Raw genomic sequence first — 19808 nt, 5'->3', positions numbered from 1 at the left:
GTACAACTGACCCACTTATCTGGGATATAAATTGTGAGTATTGTCTACATATCATGGAAAACTCCCAAGATTAGACTAATTTTAGTAGATTTCCCACATTCATCACATTTATTTATTTATACAGATTTGACCCAATCTTAAAAACTGTAAACATACAGTATACACATTCCAATACTTTTCTGAAAATAAACAAATGCCTACATTTTCCAAAGTGTTTGTTAATGACAGAATAAACCATGCAGTGGTGCTCTTATTGTGTCTGAAAAGTGGCTGTTACTCAGTAACTCTCTCTGCCTCTCCCTTTTTCACTCTTCCAGAAAACACATTTATGAGGCCACGGTGACCTTCGACCTAAAGGAAATCCTGTCAGCTCAGACCATTTTTGATGACTGCGTTTTATGCTGTGGAATTCAGTCTGTGTGGAATTCTCTTCTATCAGAGGACTTTCGAAGGTGAAGAACTTTTAAAGATCGCATAAAAAGGATTTCTTGAGGTGGCATTAAGGCATATCTACACAGGAAAAGAATGGTAAGAGTATAAAGAATTATTTTCATCTTTACTGCCTATGGTCATCACCAGGTCACATGAGTTATCCTGTGATGACACTCCGGAGTAGAATCCCTTTATGTGAACATAAATGTTCAGTGTTTAAACGATAATGATAAATGTATGTCTGTTTTTAAGAGATACAAAACTCAATTTAGAAGTTGCACCATTGTATCATGATTCTTGTCATTCATTCTGCCAGCATGGCTGTAAAACAGAAGTTGGAACATGCCACTGTGTTAAGCTTCATATCTTCATTGTTCCTTCTCTCCTTTTCAATATTTAAGTCATCTATAATTTCTGAAATGTTCTAATGAGATTATAACAACCGTTTCAGGTTTAATAAAACCTTTGGCATTTTACTAAGTGACATTTAATATTGTGGGCTCCAATGATTTGATCGTATCACAGTTTTGATTTCATATTCAAGGACTTAACTCGGTGTGTGGTTGTGTGTGATGTCTGTGTGCCTGCCAAAGTGTTGTATTGACACCTGGATAATACATGCCATTTCTTATTTTACACATGCACATTGTTATGAATATGCACATATCCTTCTGGACTCTTACTGTGCTGTTGTGTATGGACGCCTGTTGGCTTCAGGAGGAGTCTGGCCTGAGTGTCAGTGCAGACAGCATCAGGGTCACAGAGGTCACTGCAGATGGAGATGCCCTCATCTTCACCATCACCTCTCAGAAGGTCAGCCAAACCTCCTATCCCAACCCATGGCCCTAATCCCCAATATGATCTCATACCTGCATTCAGACCTCTTTTAATCAAACCCCTTTCCCCCTCTCATTTTCCTCTCTTTCCCTGTGCTGTGTAGCTGAACAGTGACGTGGGGATCTGCGTTTGCCGCACGTTCGAGGACTTTGAGTGGCTGCAGCAGGGTCTGTTCAGTCAAGAGGATGTGTCTGGACTTCAGGGGATCATAGTCAGTGCTTTATCACTCTCATGTCTGCCCTAAAGCTTCATATCCTAATATTTGATCAGGGAATTCTTTACACTGTAACCCTGGCACAGAATATGTCATGTCTGCTGTAAGGGTCTTGATAACTAGACAATTATTACCTTGTAAGCTACCTTCTACCAAAACAGGCATTACTTATATGTCATTTATGGGATGGGACTTTAAAGCATTTACATCTTTGGTAACACATTACTTGACAGTATCGACATAAGAGTGACATGACACTGTCATGAACACATGACACTGTCATGACACATGAACCCTAACCCTAATTTAGGGTTCACTCCACTCCACTCCACTCCTCCGTTTCTTCTCTTTCTCAATAAAGCTACATTTTCTTTCTCCCCTCCTTCTTTTCCCAGGTCGTGTCTTATTTATAAACCATTGCTATTATTATGTTATTAATCCTTTATTACTTTTTTATTACTCTTTCTCCCCCCCCCCTATTTTTTCCCCTTTAGTCCCCAGTTCCCCACCCCAGTTCTTCTACTCCCCCTAGACTACCCAGGACCTTCACCTTTTATTTTATTTTATTTTTTTCACTTTTTTACATAATTTAGATGTGTTGTACCATTTCCTTTTGCAGTGTCGTGTCTATTTTCAAAGGATGTTTTCATGAATTTTACACTTTTGATTTTAGCACTTTATAGCACTTTTCCTAGTTTTAGTCTTATCCCCTACCCTTAGCCCCAATTATTGCACTTACCCCTTTCTTTTAGCCCCAGTCCCTAGCTTTGCCCCCACCCAGCTGCTTGGCCTAACCCCAAACCCCCATCCCTTAACCTAACCTCCAGAAATTCCAACCCCATTCCCCATCTCAGTTCCCACCCCAACCCCTACACCTAACCCCAACCCCTAAGCCTAACCCCAACCCCTACACCTAACCCCAACCCCTACCCTAAGGCTAACACTAACGCCTACAGCTAACCCTAACCCCAACCCCTTAGCCTAACCCCCAACCCACAGGTTAACTTCAACCCCAAGGGCCAACTCCAGCCCCCCACCCCTTATCCTAATCAGCCCCTTGGCCTAAACCCAACCCCTCATCTTAACCCTTTATTTATTTATTATTTATTTATTTAATTTTCTTTTTCCTTCTTTCTCCCCCTCTTCTAATATACATAATTTCTTAATTAAATATTTCTTTATATATATATATATATTATTATATTTCTAGACATTTGCCTTCTTCCTACCCTTATTCCCCTTCTTGTTGGTGTGGTTGGATCCAATCGGCCAGTGCACTCACAGTCACCCACTCCACCAAAGATCATGTTCCCCTAACCTCTAACCCTAACCCTAATCCTAATCCTAACTTGTTATGACAAAAAACGAATGTCATTTAATAATAGAAGCGTTATGTCATAAACATTTATGACTTGTTTGTGACACATTCATGACAGTGTCATGTCACTCTTACGTTGATACTGTCAAGTAAAGTGTAACCCCATCTTTTAAACCTTTATTTCATAGTTCCCACCTCTTCCAGGAAAACCAGTATCATCTTCTCAGTCTCAAGCACAAGCCAAAGCCCTGAAGCAACTCGGTAGGCAGCACTCATGTACACCTACATATTTATACAGGCCCTGTTGATTAAAACAAATTTTTCAAATAGATAAGTGCTTGGGGCATTGGAGCAGTTACATACCTCAGTAACATGACTATATGGTTTGGACATGAAACAGATGTGGTAAATGGGGTATCAGACACAAGTGGACCAAGGAGGTTGTGGGTCTACTGATACTTGCACCTGGCCTCCTAAAACATACCAAACACAGAGGAACTGGGTCTGGGTAGGATGGATTTGGATGAGCGGATCAAATGGGTCTTCCTGAGCTGTCTTCCAAGTAGGTTGGGAAGCAGAAGAACAGGCTCTTCCACTAGCCTGTCTGAACCCAAGCTCGTGGGCCCTGTTTGTGCATCCACCAGGTTTCCTGGCCATGGGAGAGGACTGGAAGTCCTATTGCAAAGCCCTGGAGATTTATCTGCAGCAAGTGGCCAGTCACAGCACTCTCAGCAAGAACAAGGCCCTGGACAATCTCCTGACAAATTCAGAGGTGAATATACTGTAAGGCCCTCTTACTGTTCTTAGCCTGTATCCACATAGTGTGGATGTCACAAAAGACCTTAATTAACATTGTAATGATCAAACTGCTCTGATGTGTCATCATTTAACTACATATACCTGCTTCCTGTCCTGAATGAGATATGTGCTCTTCAGCCTCCAGGGAAACAGCGTGTGCATAAGGGCATTTTCAGCCGACTCAGCCACGCCATGGTGGAGCTGAGGAAAGAGAACCACAAGGTACAACTTGAATTTGGATTCACAAGCCTATGTAGCAGCGTTTGTACAAATAGCAGAGATGTTTTTACTGTGCTGTTGAACCCAATGCAGGAGGAGTGTTTAGATTTTCTGTAATAAGCAAAGCAGTTGGACCCAAGAAAGCACACCAACCAAGCATACCAAGTTCATATTTATATGCCAAAATAAATGTAAACTGTAACAGCAACCAAGCCATTTCTAGAAACAGTGTCAAATACCTTGTGATTATACACTGGATAACCCCCATGATGATTTATTTCATACCTTCTAGGATCTTGATGATTTCTTTCAGAATGAGAGGAATAACATTTTGAACACGACTCATTTCAGTAAGGCTGCCACTGAGGTGAGTCTTCAGACGTTTTCTTTCTATTCTCAAATACAGCCCAATGTTCCCACATTTCTAAGGTTAGGGTTAGGCCTGAGGTGTGGGTGGGTGGGTTAGGGTTAGGGAACATAGGGCTGTGGGAACATAGGCATGCTCCCACCAATTCATATGGTGGGGGATTCAAGGAATACCATGAATTTACATATCATGGGTTGTTGTATATGTTGTATATATATATATGTTGTATTATATAATTGCGATTAGTTCATTATGCAAACAAACGTGTATTTGTTGTTATGTGTTGAAGTTTAATTTTTGTGTTTTGTGTTATGTGTATCTCTTCCAGAAATTCCTTGAGGTTGTACTGACAGAGCAAAGTAAGAAAGAAGATCACACAAGTATTCACAGTAGACAAATGGCAATTGAGTATTTCTGATCCGGCACATACATTTTTTTCCCTGTGTGAGTATCTTATTCATGTTCCAGGGTTAGCAGTGGCCTGTGGGCATCTTTCCACCTCTCTCCATTTGTGTGTGCACCAGGATGACCCTGACGCTGCAAACTTCTCCAAGTAAGTTTAACAGTAAGACAGAAAGCAACTACCTACTAAAACAATCAATGTCAAATCACCCTAACCAACACATTCATATGGTTGTTGACAGGATATGCATGAAGCTCTCAGAAATAATTGATACAGTTAAGGTATGATTTGTGTTTTGTCCAATATATTGTTTGTGTGCTTATACCAATATTCTGTGATTTGAGAAGCGTGTGCTAGTTTCCTTGTATGCTTTTGTTCATAGAGGAATTTTGAGAAAGTGGCTGACAATAATGTGTCCACCCTGGGGCTGGGCCTAGACATGGAATACCGTGGCCAAGAGGCTAAGAAGGTTTGAAAGTCTCTACTCTTCAAAAGCTTTAAGTATAGTATAGTATACTCTTTTGATCCTGTGAGGGAAATTTGGTCTCTGCATTTATTCCAATTCATGAATTAGTGAAACACACTTAGCACACAGTGAACACACATCCCGGCATTAAGCTACCTGCTACAGCGGCGCTCGGGGAGCAGTGAGGGGTTAGGTGCCTTGCTCAAGGGCACTTCAGCCATTCCTACTGCTTGGGGTTCGAACCAGCAAACCTCCGGTTACAAGTCCAAAGCCCTAACCTTGTAAGCCATGGCTGCCCTTTGACTGAGAAATCTCTTTTCTTTTTAACGTTTTTAACGTTTTAACGTTTCTCAAGTAAAATATTTCACAAAGTTGATATTGGATATTACTAACATAGATGACTTACAGAAGATAAAGGCAGTTTTCAGCAACCCCATTAATGCACAAATAGGCTGACACCAGACATAATTTCACTGCATTTCTTACTTCCAGTAACTATATGCATGTGACAATAAACGTCCTTGTATCCTTGTAGCATGACAAACAAATCCCACACAAATTTACAAAACACCAGTTAAAGGACTCTGTAATACTGGCCTTCCAGGTAAAGTTTTAAGGAACACGCCAACATTTTTGAGAAATTAGCTTATTCACTGTCTCCCCAACAGTTAGATAAGATGATACACACCCCTCCCATCTCTGTGCATGCAGTAACTCAGTGCGAAGCACCCACCGTAAGAATAGCTTAGCATAGCTTAGCATAGCTCATTGAGGTGGGCAGTTCTCCAAAAAGTTTCAAAATAACTCAAACATTCTTCTATTTACATGTTGTGACTAGTAAAATTACAATGTGTACACATTCAATGTAAAATGCAACACAGCCATTTTCTAATCTTGCTTGGAACTACATTCTCATTCAGGCAAAGCACTATAGTGCAGCTTTTCAGTTGCTGTGTGCAAATCACTCCGTAGCAGTGCTTGTCCTGAGAACAAAGTTCCAAGTTTGTATAAGCTTAGAAAATTGTAGCCTATGTTGTGATTATACAAGTCAAAACATGTTAATGTGAAAATTGAGTTACTTTGTCAGATTGGGTGCTATAGGTTAGCTGGAACTGGAACTGCCTACCTCTATGAACCATGCTAAGCTATGCTAACAGTGGGTGCTTCAGACAGAGTTACTGCATGCACAGCACAGAGACGAGAAGGGTGTGTGTCATTGTATCTGACTCTGGAGGAGACAGTGAATAAGCTAATTCCCAAAATGTTGGGGTGTTCCTTTAAAAGAAAAAGACATCTCCATCTTATTTGACAGATAAAACCACAAGTTTTCCTGGAAAATATTAGTTTTGGGGTGTTAGGAAATTAAGGTTATGTAGTATAGGCCTACATCATATAATTGTGCCATATTATTCTGTATTTCTCATCTTTTTGATTAAGCAATGTCAATGATGAATTAGCTAATGGTATTTTTGTGCTGTAGGATATGCTTTTCAGAAGAACTTGCAAATTGGTAGAGTTGGAGACAGCCACCAAGAGTGCAGAAAAGGCCAAACCCAACAAGAAGGCAGTTGTAAGCATGTTATTGCACGGATACACTGGTAGTTTTGTGCTCATTTTGACAGTTATATATTAATGGTAAATGGCCTGCATTCATGTAGCCCTTTTCGGTAACACTTTACTTGACAGTGTCGACATAAGAGTGACATGACACTGTCATAAACGTGTCATAAATGTTATAAACATGTCATGTTTAGTCATGTCAAACTTTCATGACTTCTGTCATTAAGTGTCATCCAGCTTTTGTCATGACAAGTTGACATTGTTTGGGTTGTCTTGATTATGACAACTTGACATTAATCAAAGTGACATTACCAGAAGTTGTCTTGGTCATTTCCAGTTTGTGTTAAAAGGTTATTTGGTGTACAATGACACACCAATCCATCAGGCATCGGGGCATCTTGTGTTGCTTTAAATAGAAATGTATAATTTGATTAAATAGGAACATCCAAAGACTCTCAGTTCTAATGGTGTTTTTTTTCCATTTTGATGATTTTGAAGATTTGACAATTCCTTTCTAGCTCACACCAATGACCAGGCATGGAAGAATCCAAAGCTCTCAGTTCCTTATTTTTTTTCCATTTGCTCTCTTTCTCTCCCTCTCTCACTGAAGATGGAAGAAGTGAAAAAAGTGATTCAGAAAGATTTTGAAAACCTCTCCTCTATTGCCAAAGAGGAGGTGAGACTCAACTGTCACCACACTTTATCTCCACATGTCAGTTTCCACGGCCGCATTGCACCACTGTGCCTCATCACTGTGCCACTTTCACTGTTGTGCTACCTTAGATTGGGCGCTTCAACAAGTCCCGGGTGACTCTGCTGAGGAGCTCTCTGGTTGACTGGTGTGAGAAGCAGCTCCACACGGCGCGTGAAAACCAGGAGCTCCTCTCAAGACAGCTGGAGGCCTGCAAAACACTGCAGTGTGACTGACGCAACACAAAACGGAAATGGGTGAAGGGGAAACAATTAAAACACTCAAACAGATGTAAGGGAAGTGTCAGTCAGTGTATTTTTGGTGACCACTTTATACACAATTGCAAGCCCTTGCACATTTTCTTGTAATTATGTACTTACCAAGGCTATTACATGTCAGTGGTTTTCACTTATATTAACAAATATTATTTCCACAAGGAATCTTGTTGTTGCTGTTTACACTGCCTTTTCACACTAAATAGTTTGATGTCAGATGAACTGCTGGGATGACATTGCACAGAAATGAACAGAATAAATGCAAATGAGAAAATGGATTTTGTTTAGTCTTTTTTCTGCATGTTAATTATCTTTATCCTGTCAAAATTAAATGAAAATGAAATGCATGTATCTGCTTTAAGCTGCCAGTCCATAACTTGGCCTACGTTGTCTCAAATTGTCTCATTATTTTTCTGATGGGCTGCAAGTGGTGAGTTTATACAACAGGGCTATGGATCAATTTACACGGAACTTACACTTTAAAGGGGTGGTTCAGGATGATATTTCCAAGTAAGCAAGTGTGATATTTATCAGTGGAGACCGTTTTCAGCACGTTTCATCCAGTCCTTCTAATTGCAGAGTTCGCAGGTGCTAGGCTAGCGTAAGTCAACGGTATGTGCTAGCCTGCCACTAAAGTCAGTCTTACCCACTCCAAAGTACACCTGAGGCAAATTCCAGACAATCGATGTAAATGTCTGTGTTGATAGAATAGTGTAAGAAATACAACTACCCTTGCATCGCGTTGCAATAGTTATACTTTGGTCCCTAAAGTTGTTAGTAGTCATTTTGCAACTCAGCGGCGGACTGATATTACCAAGGCTACTACTAGGTATCCCCATTGGAGTGCGCTTTACTGTTTACTTTTCGGCGCAGTACTACTAACCGGAGCAAGTATAATTTCGCCACTGCTAAGAAACTAGTCCCTCAAAATGTAATGCGATCGTTGAAATGCAAGGATAGAATAACATTAGAAATAACACTGTCAATACAGACATTTACATCGATAGTCTGGCGTTATAATTTATTTGCCTCGGGTGTACTTTGGAGTGGGTAAGACTGTCTTTAGTGGCAGGCTAGCACATACCGTTGACTTGCGCTAGCCTAGCACCTGCGAACTCTGCAATTAGAAGGACTGGATGAAACGTGTTGAAAAAGGTCTCCACTGATAAATATCACACTTGCTTACTTGGAAATGAGGTCCTATGTCCAACATCCTGAACCACCCCTTTAAGGTGTATGGAAAGCCATCTAGCATAGTTTACATTATTGTTTGCAAAGAAGAAGGGGATGAGTGCAGACAATGATTGACAAAGTGAAGTTTGCTTCTCTGAAAGACCTGATCAAAGAGAACATCACCAATTGAATTGAATCACAAGCTCCCAGAATTGAAACTGTGGACTCTTCTCACACCAGTCTTCCCAACTTAAAGAAGTATGGCCTTGATCGATATTCGAGAGAGAGAATAAATTATATTCGAGTGAGAAAGGAGGTCAACGATATTCGAGAGTGAGCTTCGATAAACGATTTTCGAGTGCAGTCCAACTATTTCTTGCCGCCATGTTGGAAACTAGCCTTGAAATAAGTATAGGTATAAGTATATATACTCTTTTGATCCCGTGAGGGAAATTTGGTCTCTGCATTTATCCCAATCTGTGAATTAGTGAAGCACACTCAGCACACAATGAACACAGTGAGGTGAAGCACACACTAATCCCGGCGCAGTAAGCTGCCTGCAACAACAGCAGCGCTCGGGGAGCAGTGAGGTTAGGTGCCTTGCTCAAGGGCACTTCAGACGTGCCTACTGGTCGGAGTTCGAACCGGCAACCCTCCGGTTACAAGTCCGAAACGCTAACCAGTAGGCCACGGCTGCCCCCTTTCTAGATTTCTTTCTTTGCACCATTTATTTTGCCATGTTAAAATACATTCAAATTGATGCCTAGATCATATAAATATGCCCAGCCATTAAAGTTCTACAGCAAAAAACGTTCTTGAAAAATGGCCGCCATGTTGGATTTTCAGGTGGCTAATGTGCTTTCCTCAAAAAGTAGGTTCTAGTGATTATTCATGCCAATTTTGGTGCTTGTATCGCTAAATGAACGACTGTCCTGGAATATTGACTTAAACTGCCACACTATAATAATAAGAAGCAGCCAGGAGATTTCAAGATAGTGGATTCCATATAATTATATCAGAATGCAGATAGAACCATATAATTCCAAGGGGACAATACAGTTGTTAGTCTGGACATAAAACAATTCCAGTGTAACGTCACCATTTTCAGTTGCAGCCAGGGCAGAATAACAGGAAAACCATCATCCACCAGTACAGAGGCGGTCAACATTTTGCCTTGTCGTGCAAACATTTCACTAGAATACAAACTTCACACATGGTGTCATGGTCACACATGGTCTCACGTGAATTCAGCCCAGTGTGACATTCTGAGGACTGCCTGTGGGTTTAAGAATTCAGCATCCTCTTTTGGCTAATAACGCAATGCCACATGCAATCATATTGCAACGCCTTTGTAACTATATATTGACAACTTCAGCCTCACTTCCTCCTTTTCGTTTCCTATACGTCTTCCCTTTTTGGGCCATCACCATGTCTTTCAACATGTACAGCCATATAAGGAAACACATGCTTATTGAAGATCACAACAGGACAGAGGGCTAATTAATAATTTGTATTTATTCAACACATATCAAAATAAATCTGTTTACTTTCACTAGACCTCAATTTGGGGTTATGGCACTCCTACTCATAAACTCAAGACAAAAGATGAAAACATCTTCGTTATTATCCTGTGTCCCTTAAAAAGAAAAGTATTTTCCCATCCAAGGTGCTTACAGGATGTTTTTCTGAGGTTTTTAGACACGCAACACCCTCCCTGCTCTGTACTTCACACCAATCTTTGAGGCAGCATGACTTCTGTCTTTCCAACAGAAAGAGACCTCTGCACAGTCCTGGGCTCGTTCTGAGCGGGAAGCTGAGTTCAGGCAGGGCTCGCTACACATCGGAAGCCCAGGTTGGAGGCCGAGCTGTCAGGGGTGTTCTGACTGCGGGCAGCACATCTGTATCTGTAACAGTAAGACTAGACAGAGAGAGAGAGAGAGAGAGAGAGAGAGAGAGAGAGAGAGAGAGAGAGAGAGAGAGAGAGAGAGAGAGAGAGAGAGAGAGACAGAGATTCAAGAATGCATATATAATGTATCCATGTTTGCCATAATTTGTTTGTCATTCATTTTGTTTGTAACCTTTGTGTTTTTAATGCACTGCTTTGGCAAAGCAAACTATATTTGTCATGCCAATAAGGCTCACTTGAATAGAAAGAAAGAAAGCAAGAGGAGATAATGGAGAAGTGGTGGAGAAGGCAGGATAGAAGAGAAAAAAACAGGAAGGTGACAGAGAGAGAGAGAGGGAGAGGGTGAGTAAGATGGAGAGAGGGTGAGAGAGAGAGAGAGAGAGGGTGAGTAAGATGGAGAGAGCGAGGAGAAATTGTTACACATTGTCAGATTTAATTTTTAGGTGACCAATCATTTGCCATGAGTCAACGTCTACGAGGAGGTGGACTTTGAAAGGCGTTATGAGACAAGTCAGCAGACAGAAATAGTATACCTTGTGACACATGTATGAGCCTCCTTTCTTCACTCGGTCTGTACCAGAGCCTGGTCCTGTCTGTTGATTGATTGGCATTAATAAGTCACCATACAAAACACCAAGCAAGTGTGTGTGCGTGTGTGTGTGTGTGCGTGTATGTGCATGTGCGTGTGTGCATGTGTGTGTGTGTTCGTGTGTAGTATCTGTGTGTGCAAGGCTGTAATCATGATATACTTTTAGGTTTATATTGTTATGCTACAGTAGTATTACTCACTGTTGTCCAAAATAATCACTTGTTACAAACTGGAAAATGGCATGTTAAATTGTGTGTGTGTGTATTAAATGGTAAAATAACTATGAAGTAGATAAGTAGCAGCAACTGGAATCTGGAATTTCCACAGAATTATTTTTGGAATCTGATCCCTTATCATACATGTTCATTCGTACTCGTCGCTCACTTATCGTGACTAAATCCAAGATGGCGGTGAACGGTAAACTTCCTGAAGGTACTGTCTGTATAAATTGTCTTGTAAATAAACTACCAGTGCTTTTTCAAAGTTCTCAATGTCTCGTTTTAAATGTCAGGGCCCTCAGAAGTCTACCAATGAAGAGTGGAGCTACTTTGAGCTCGTAAATGGTGCAAAACAGTGATTTATTTGCATGGCTAGGCCGATGCCCAAGGCCCCCCCTTTGAAAACCTGTTGGTAGCATCAGCTAACTAGCGCCAGATTTCGTAGTGCAGTGCAGGGGACAAGCTGCAATGAGCTATGAGACATACGTTCACACTCGGTATCATGTTTCAACACACTTTAGGTCAAAATCACGTCATGGGGGGGTTGGGGGGTCATATATGATCTTATGTGATCTTGTAAACAATATTCAAACGAAAACTACTGCACCCTAGACTAGGCTGTAATACTTTTAACTAGATAACTCAGAATTTGCTCCTTTATTTACCCCCATGCCACCTTTTATCCCTTTTATTCCAGTTATGGTTGTAATTTGTTCAACTCTTAATGACATAAGATAGAATGGCACACAAAAATGAGAAAAACAGTATTCAGTATAGAAAACATATACCGGTACACATATCACCCCATGTGTTCTCGAATTTGTACGTATAATAAAATGGCAGGAACTGATTTCACCCACCATGCACATTTGGTCAACGCCCCCGCCATGACTACAGCTTATGTGTGTGTGTGTGTGTGTGTGTGTGTGTGTGTGTGTGTGTCTCACCGGATTGCGTTTCTCCTCTGGTGTGTGATGTACAGTCCACCAGTCAGCAGTCCACTCCCACGCATTTCCTACCATTTCATACAGACCATAACCATTAGCAGGAAATGACATCACCTGCAAAAGAAAACAAATGCTAATATTACAAGGTGGATACACAGTAATCAAAGAAATCTAAAGCCTCCCACAAACCAGCCTCAAACTCTTTTGCCACCGCCATGTCGATTACAACTGATTTCTATTTTTGTTGGGGTTTTTTTCCAGTTGAATTGCATAGTTTATATAGTTCAGTTTGATATTTCAAATAGCTGCGGGCCTGTGGCGCCGATGTGTGAGGGCAAACAATATTTACACATGTATCAGCACTGCCATGTTGGTGCAGCGGTGCTTATTCTCACCGGTGAGGTGCCAACATAGCCATCTTCTCCGGTGTTTTTAACAGGGAAGTCACCTTGCCACAGATTAGCAAAGTGTTTTCCTTTTGGCAGCAGTTTATTTCCCCAAGGGTACAGTCTGAAACACAACAGGAGTTATACATTCACATTCAAATAAATCAACAACAACAACAACTTGCATTTATATAGAGCTTTATCATGGCACCAAAAATGCTTTGCAGTGAAAGGAGAACCTGACTAACCAGCACCAATCGACACATACAGGTGCAAAGACACAGTAAACCAAACTAGTCCAGAATAAAAAAAACAAACAACACACACACACACACACACTGTCCTGTAATCCTCCCCTGCAGGCGTATTCCCATTCAGCTTCTGTGGGCAACCTGCGCTTGGCCCACTTACAGTAGGACTGGGCGTCATTCCATGACACATGCAAAACAGGGTGATCCAGCCTGCACACATAGACAGGAGAGAGAGAGAGAGAGAGAGAGAGAGAGAGAGAGAGAGACCATGACAGAAATGGAGTTCTGATAATTATGGAAAATGTCTGTCAAAAAAGATATATATTGACTACAGTACACTGATGCTATTGGTTGAAAATGTAGTCAAAAGCCGTTTTCATGTATTTACAGATAGTTCTTCCAGAGGGTGGAACAGGTAAACATCACTTCACACCCTTATTACTACAAAGTGAAGGTATGACACCTAGTGGTGCTCATTTACAACTGTTACGAGCACACCAACCCAGAAAAGTAATCAGGAATACTACTACAATCAATAGTTTCACATATACATTTCTGTATATTTATGTTATATGCTTATTTATACAACATGCAGTGACATGTACCCAGAGTTCATGCCCATGTTCAGTGACATGGTACTAGCAGAGACGGTTGATAAAGCTAAAGTATCTTTGGCACTAGATATAGGACGCATCAGTAACATATCTTGGTACTAGATACAGGATGCATCTTTGGCACAAGTTACAGGACACATCAGATTGTCATTTGTGAAAGAAGCTGTAAGTGTTAGGGATTTATATTCAACTCAAGTGGCTACCTGTCTGAAATGGAGGAACCTGGACCCTCAGGGTGTCTCCAGCTCGCACCCTTCACTGGCAACCACCAGGGGGCAGCAGCCACCTGCAGATGTTACACACTGGCCATTAGGGCAGGAGTCGAGAACCATCATATTACACACTGGCCATTAGGGCAGGAGAACCATCATATTACACACTGGCCATTAGGGAAGAAAAGAGTCAAGAACCCTCACATTACACACTGCTTTAAGGGCCAAAAAACATAATATTACACACTGGCCCTTAGATGGGCTTCCAAATTAAAGACCTACAAGCATGCAGAAACCCCATGCAGAAACACCAACAATAGCACAGGGGACAGTGGACACTTACAGTATATAAAAAAATGCTAGCATGTTAACTGGTATCTTCTGGTAATATAGTGGGTGATGCCATGCTGTGACAGCTTTTCTTACATTGTCAAGGGGTAGCAGCCTACATCCTAGATAATAGCACAGGTGTGTTTAATCTTTCCTCCATTTGACCAAATGCAATCTTGGTCAATCCCAAATAAATTTGAAACAAGATGACAAATTTTAGTTGCTCATAAAAAAACTAAGACGTGGTAATCTGCTTTGTGTCCATTTACATCCTGAAGCAAATGTCTAAACATGTACAAACAACAAATTGTTCAACTTCCACGTGCAAACTAATGCATGCACAGTTACTGACTGTTTAGTACACAAAACCTGTGGCAAATATGATTCTCACCGCTTGTGATATTGTGCTTTTCAACTCTTCAGTCAACATTTCTTCAAAAACAAAGGAATCTCCAAAACGCTCAGCCTGGAGTAAGGGTGTGTGTGTGTGTGAGAGAGAGAGAGAGAGAGAAAGCGAGAGAGGATAAAGAGAGTCTCTGAAATTGTTGTTCTTTACTATTATGCAAGTGTGAGTACTTAACCATAATGTACGTTTGTTATTGCTATTCTTTTTATCATTTCAAATAATAGGTTATATTACCTCTGTGACATAGCCAGTTTGGTTGATGAAATGTTGGAACTGTTGGTTGGTGACCTCATGTTCCTCCATGAGGAAAGAGTCAACCCACACCCGTCTTTGAGGGCCTTCTCCATCAGGTGGAATGCTTGGGTTATCAGTGCCCATGAAGAACCAAGATGAATCAAGAGGCACCATCTACAGAGATATCGAGAGAGGAGATAAATGACTGACTGACTGACTGACTGTATGAATGAATAAGATAGCATACCATTGAAATTATTGTGACAGTTGCTAATCATAGCACTATTGGGGGCTCCTTTGCATCCGTAGGTCAGCCTGCAATTTCTTCAGTGCTGCAGAGGATGCGTGTGACTATTCTAGGCTAGCGTAGCCTAGTACATAAGTGGTCCTCATCCGATGTGCCGAAGTGTTCCATGGAATGCCGAGGAACTCGATGCGTTTGGTTTGAACAGTTTTAATAGGCTAGAGGGATGTTTTTAATGCATAAATAACACTGCTGCTAACTTTGTTTAGAAGGGTAACTCAGTTTGATCGCGAAGCTGAGTTTCGTCAACCTCTGAGACTGCGAGCAGCCTGTAAGATCAATATCAAAATCCAACCTTGCTGCGAATGTCTTGCTTATTAGAATGGTCATCCTTTTCTTTATTGGCCTCTTTAGAATATTTTTCTGCGGGATCTTCAAGATGGAAAGGCGCTTCCTCGCCAATATCGACTCCTCCAACATCCCTTTTCAATGCATCACAACCACAACTCGAACGCCCCGTTTCTGTTGTTATTTGGGCAGAAGATTCTGAATCCGAAGCAAAACTGAGCTGTTCGGTTTTGCAATACGCAGACGGGACGTGCATAAATAGCAGGAAAATGCAACTTACAAACAACATTGTATCGTTTAAACTTCACAAACCATTACAACTTCTTAACATAGATTCTAAACACGCGGCCATGATTGCGGATGTTTGAGTCACGTGATCACTCAGCTGATCCTTGTCAAATAAAGCTTGGTAGCCTAGCCTGAAGTTCAATTATTTGCTTCAGCCTAGGGCACAGCCTATGGCACAACTCATGTTAACCCACCTGAATAGGCATTTGTGGTGTGTAGCCTTCGTATTTATTTATGTTTTATGTTATTCTTCTTGTATGAGGTCAGTGACCCTAATGGTCAAAGTTAGGCTGCAAACTGAACTAGGACAGAGGACCAGTGGAAAAATCTTCCACAGGCCGGCCTGTTGATGAAGATAGTAGGCCTAGTCTATAAACTTCGTTTAAATCGTTGCTTTAATTTGTTTGAGTGGGGATTCACCATTATCATGCACTACTGGGTCACATTGTGCTGCTATGTTCCTATTCACTTCCTATTTGAACTATTGATGGAATTGAATTGATGTTGGTTAACTTTATACTGTATATGTTCTACCCACTCCAAATCAACATTTAGCCTACAACTGCTGCCCTTAGGGATAAAAGAACTGTAATAGGCTAGGCTACTACATGATTCCTATAGTAGTTTTATGGTAGTGCATAATAACTACTTTTTTGGTATAATACCTCTGTAATAGGCCTATACTTACCCTCATATTGTTCCTAGGGCAGCAAAGAAAATGGCTGTGCCTGAAATTATCAAAATGTCATATATGCCCATTTTCAATTGGGCATATATGACATTGAAATTGAAATTATCAAAATGTCATATTGCCCATTTTCAATTCTAAAACAGCCCATGCCTGAATTCAGGCACAGTGCCTGCACACTTTAAGCCCTGTAGCGTATTAAAACTACTTCTATATGTTCCAATAGACTAATACTTCTATTAAATAGTAGTAGTAGACTCATGTAGACTCATATAGTTATTTTATAGCCTAGGCTCGGGGAATACAACTTGCATAGCAACTTGGCACCTTCCACTGGTCCATCTCAAAGCAGTTGCGATCTGGGAAGATACGCATCCAATATCTCACCTTACAGCAGTAACTCGTGTGGTGTTCAAACTGCAGATGAATGACACATTCCAAGACACACAATGGTCACAAAAAGTCAGACTGCAGCAATCAGATGTCCTTAGATGCATGTTGTGGATGTTAATGCCTTTGGGTATTATAAACTGGTTGAATATAGGCTATGTAACCCAGGCCAACATATTCATTATTTTCATTCATTCATTCATTTTCAGTATTTTCTTCAGGTTTACAAATAAGGGAACATCTTACCTGAGCTTGCTTAGGGACATGAGAAAAACAAAAAAAATTGCATTGTTTGCCTTTTTTGTCCTATCAAGTTATATTTAGGGTAAGTTTTTCATCATTATTGTTTTAGCCTAGCCGCCTTCTGCTCCATGTCTCAATTTTGTTTATTTGTAACAGCAGCTACATGGTACTTGTATTGTACCTGTGGACTGCAGTTCAATAACACATTTGTGTATTTATCATGACCTATCCGAATTGGGAGATTGTACCAAAATACTGAATACAGGAAGAATAATCTTGTCGTGTCCAGTCACTTAGACATGACTGGAATGCGTGTTAGTTTGGCTGTCAAGAGAGTATAGGCCTGTTTCTTTGATTGTTTTTTCCCCCCTAATGACACAAATTCATTAAACAAGCCTATACAACTTAATTGGAGGAGAGCCTTCAGTCTAACACAAATCCGATCATCCCATTTCGGCGTGATTCTTAAAGTAAGGCTTTTAAATTAAGGTTTATTGCACATTAATGAACTTGGGGAAATTGGAATACTTCCCCGACCACCAGAAGAAACAATAGCTTCATGGGACTTGTAGTCCGATAGCCTACCATGTTTGAAATAGCAGCATCTGCGAGTAAACACCACTTCCCAGAGTAGCATACGGCGCAGATTTATAAATAGCTCTCAAAGAGACGCCGCGTATCTCGGAGCAGCAGAGCAGTGGCGAAGGGAGCAGAGTTAAATGATTTATTTAGACGTCGTCCGCCAGCCCCTCGATTCCCAGCTTGCTGCTGGACCATGGAGTTGAGAGTAGCACACAAAAGTACGGGGTCATCGCTCCCGAACTAAACTCCAAGCAAGTGGTCTTACAGCAAAGTTATCCGTCTAACTTAAGGCAAACTCATAAAATGGTTGTATTCGGATTTTTCTACTAAGTTATCAAGAGTGAAGTCAAAGAATAATTGAAATGTTGGATATTGTCTCTCCGATGTTAAATCATCTCTCGAGCTCTGGAGCATCCGCCCGTGCATGAACCCTCCCACTGAAACGAAAGAAAGTTCGGTAAGTTTGAAAAGAAGGACTTGTTATTTTTTTGAGAGTAGGCTGCTTATGTATTTCCTGCGCAATTATTTTAAGTTCATAGACCCACTTTTCTTTGCTAATTTAATATGATAATCATGAAGTTGTTCGCGCTCCGTAAACTCGATTTGAGGCGCAAAAGTCAGAGCGCCCAACTGATGATGGTCTCTCTAAGGCTACAGCCTAAACGAAACTATAGGCTGTTTAGTAACCACCGGATAACTTATCACGGGCCATCTATTTGAATTAGTATGAATGTACATTTCATAGGTAATGTTGTCTGGTCCAACACTCATGCACTGATGTTGTTTCTATTTGCTACGTCCATCAACTATGTTGGCTATTCCAGTTGTCTGGGCTGTTCAATAACATTTAATAGCATTGTGTTGTGTTTGTTCGACTTTGAATTGTTAAAGATCCCATTGCTGCCAGTATGATTTTGAATTGACCGTAACCTATTGCTTGGATATTTCGGATACAATAGCCTACTACAAGTTAAGATAACTCATTGAGTTGTAGCCTATATAACCCAATTAACTGACCAATACGTATAGTCATATAGTTCTTCTTGTGTAGTGATTGAAGTTAAAACGTTATTGCATCTGAGGTAGGCCTATGTTGATCAGCTATCCTGCATGCGAACCTTTGAGTGTAAAAACAAAGCCCCCCTACTCATATCTATTGCACATTTGTCTAAACAATCTAGGTCGATACAGACAAATGATTCTCCTTTTCAGATGCACAGCTGTTTGTATTATTTTTTGTCAAATGAAAACGTCACAACTGAATGAATCTGAGAGCTCGATGTATTTGCAATTGGCCTACTGAATTACCATGAATTAAAAGACTATTGAAATAAGTAGGTCTTCCCAGTCAGCCTGTTAAAGTATGAATAAGTTGGCTAATAATGGCTCCTTGTTTGTGTCCCCGCACATGCTTATCCAGGCAATTACATTCTATATTATATCAGTATAAGACTGATGAGGACCCCCCTCACCCACACACACACACACACACACACACACACACACACACACAAACACACACACACACACACACAAACACACACACACCACACACACACACACACACACACACACACACACACACCACACACACACACACATACACACACAAACACACATCACAGAGGCACAGTGGGTTCCCTTGTGGGTTCAACAGTGTGTACTGTATATTTGTGTGTAAAAACTATGTTCAACCAGTGTGGCACCTCATTTGTTATGCAAAGTTGTATCTGGTGCCGGTCTCATACACAGGGCCACATAACTGTGAAAACAGTGTTATTACACTCTCATATAGGCATGCCATAGCAGGTGCTCTAGGTCCCAATTTCACATTCTCTCCCATTCATGAAAGCAGATATTTTTCTAATAAAACAACCGTTAAGAGGAGCAAATCTTTCCAAATCATTGGACAAAACACAATTTCATATGTATAATAGCCAACATGTTATTATTACCACGGCAACCAGCACTGCTACCAGCTTTATCACGTGACTGGCCTGTGTGTGGTGTGGTCAGAGGTCACGTGGCCTAGTGTGGCAGAGCCCAGGAAAAGAACATCAGGGGCCCAGTAAAAGTAGAGAATGGGTCTGTGTTGAAAGATCGGCCGGTCTCGGCTGTGCCTTTGTTTTTGTTCTCATTTTGGTGTTTACAGTTCAGAGCGTGTTCATTCAGCAGTGTT

At 40.9% G+C, this 19808-nt stretch overlaps 3 protein-coding genes across 4 annotated transcripts in view; 2 read left to right on the top strand and 1 right to left on the bottom strand.

The window, feature by feature from the left end:
* The first annotated feature begins 365 nt into the window (after window positions 1–365).
* Window positions 366–7858, top strand: si:dkey-28n18.9 (sorting nexin-5). The gene is made up of 14 exons (XM_048255124.1): window positions 366–528; window positions 1150–1245; window positions 1373–1480; window positions 2990–3062; window positions 3446–3573; window positions 3738–3821; window positions 4111–4185; window positions 4514–4544; window positions 4654–4738; window positions 4830–4869; window positions 4971–5057; window positions 6535–6624; window positions 7225–7290; window positions 7398–7858. Exons 1-14 carry the CDS (start codon window positions 526–528, stop codon window positions 7539–7541), a joined length of 1110 nt encoding a protein of 369 aa, XP_048111081.1. The 5' UTR covers window positions 366–525; the 3' UTR covers window positions 7542–7858.
* Window positions 7859–10248: 2390 nt separating this feature from the next.
* sumf1 (sulfatase modifying factor 1) lies at window positions 10249–15805 on the bottom strand. 2 transcript variants are annotated; one of them, XM_048254842.1, is made up of 9 exons: window positions 15446–15805; window positions 14847–15020; window positions 14598–14672; window positions 13868–13950; window positions 13138–13260; window positions 12809–12923; window positions 12414–12527; window positions 11193–11252; window positions 10249–10671 (listed from the first exon to the last, which is right to left on the bottom strand). In XM_048254842.1, the coding sequence occupies exons 1-9, from the start codon at window positions 15725–15727 to the stop codon at window positions 10573–10575; spliced, it is 1125 nt and encodes a 374-aa protein (XP_048110799.1). In that variant the 5' UTR covers window positions 15728–15805; the 3' UTR covers window positions 10249–10572. The 2 variants fall into 2 exon arrangements, with proteins under 2 accessions (XP_048110799.1, XP_048110798.1); XM_048254841.1 differs by having other exon boundaries at window positions 12809–12926; window positions 13141–13260.
* A 1928-nt stretch (window positions 15806–17733) lies between these two features.
* Window positions 17734–19808, top strand: part of LOC125302166 (inositol 1,4,5-trisphosphate receptor type 1-like) — a 55304-nt gene continuing 53229 nt past the window's right edge. Inside the window, 1 exon segment of the mRNA XM_048255212.1 lies at window positions 17734–18086. The gene's annotated coding sequence lies outside the window, so the exon portion shown is untranslated.

Source organism: Alosa alosa, chromosome 10, assembly GCF_017589495.1.
Source record: "Alosa alosa isolate M-15738 ecotype Scorff River chromosome 10, AALO_Geno_1.1, whole genome shotgun sequence".
NCBI lineage: Eukaryota > Metazoa > Chordata > Actinopteri > Clupeiformes > Clupeidae > Alosa > Alosa alosa.
Note: the sequence above shows the minus strand (reverse complement) of the source record. Positions and strands in the feature narration are given on the sequence as shown.

Excerpts from the sequence above, each read along its gene's own strand:
- sumf1 (XM_048254842.1), bottom strand. The coding sequence starts at position 15,727 with ATGTTGTTTGTAAGTTGCATTTTCCTGCTATTTATGCACGTCCCGTCT. Across the intron at positions 15,021-15,445 it reads AGCAAGACATTCGCAGCAAG|ATGGTGCCTCTTGATTCATC; the intron begins GTTGGATTTTGA and ends ATATCTCTGTAG. Across the intron at positions 13,261-13,867 it reads GGTTCCTCCATTTCAGACAG|GCTGGATCACCCTGTTTTGC; the intron begins GTAGCCACTTGA and ends CTATGTGTGCAG.
- si:dkey-28n18.9 (XM_048255124.1), top strand. Across the intron at positions 3,063-3,445 it reads CAAAGCCCTGAAGCAACTCG|GTTTCCTGGCCATGGGAGAG; the intron begins GTAGGCAGCACT and ends TGCATCCACCAG. Across the intron at positions 4,545-4,653 it reads GGTTGTACTGACAGAGCAAA|GGTTAGCAGTGGCCTGTGGG; the intron begins GTAAGAAAGAAG and ends TTCATGTTCCAG.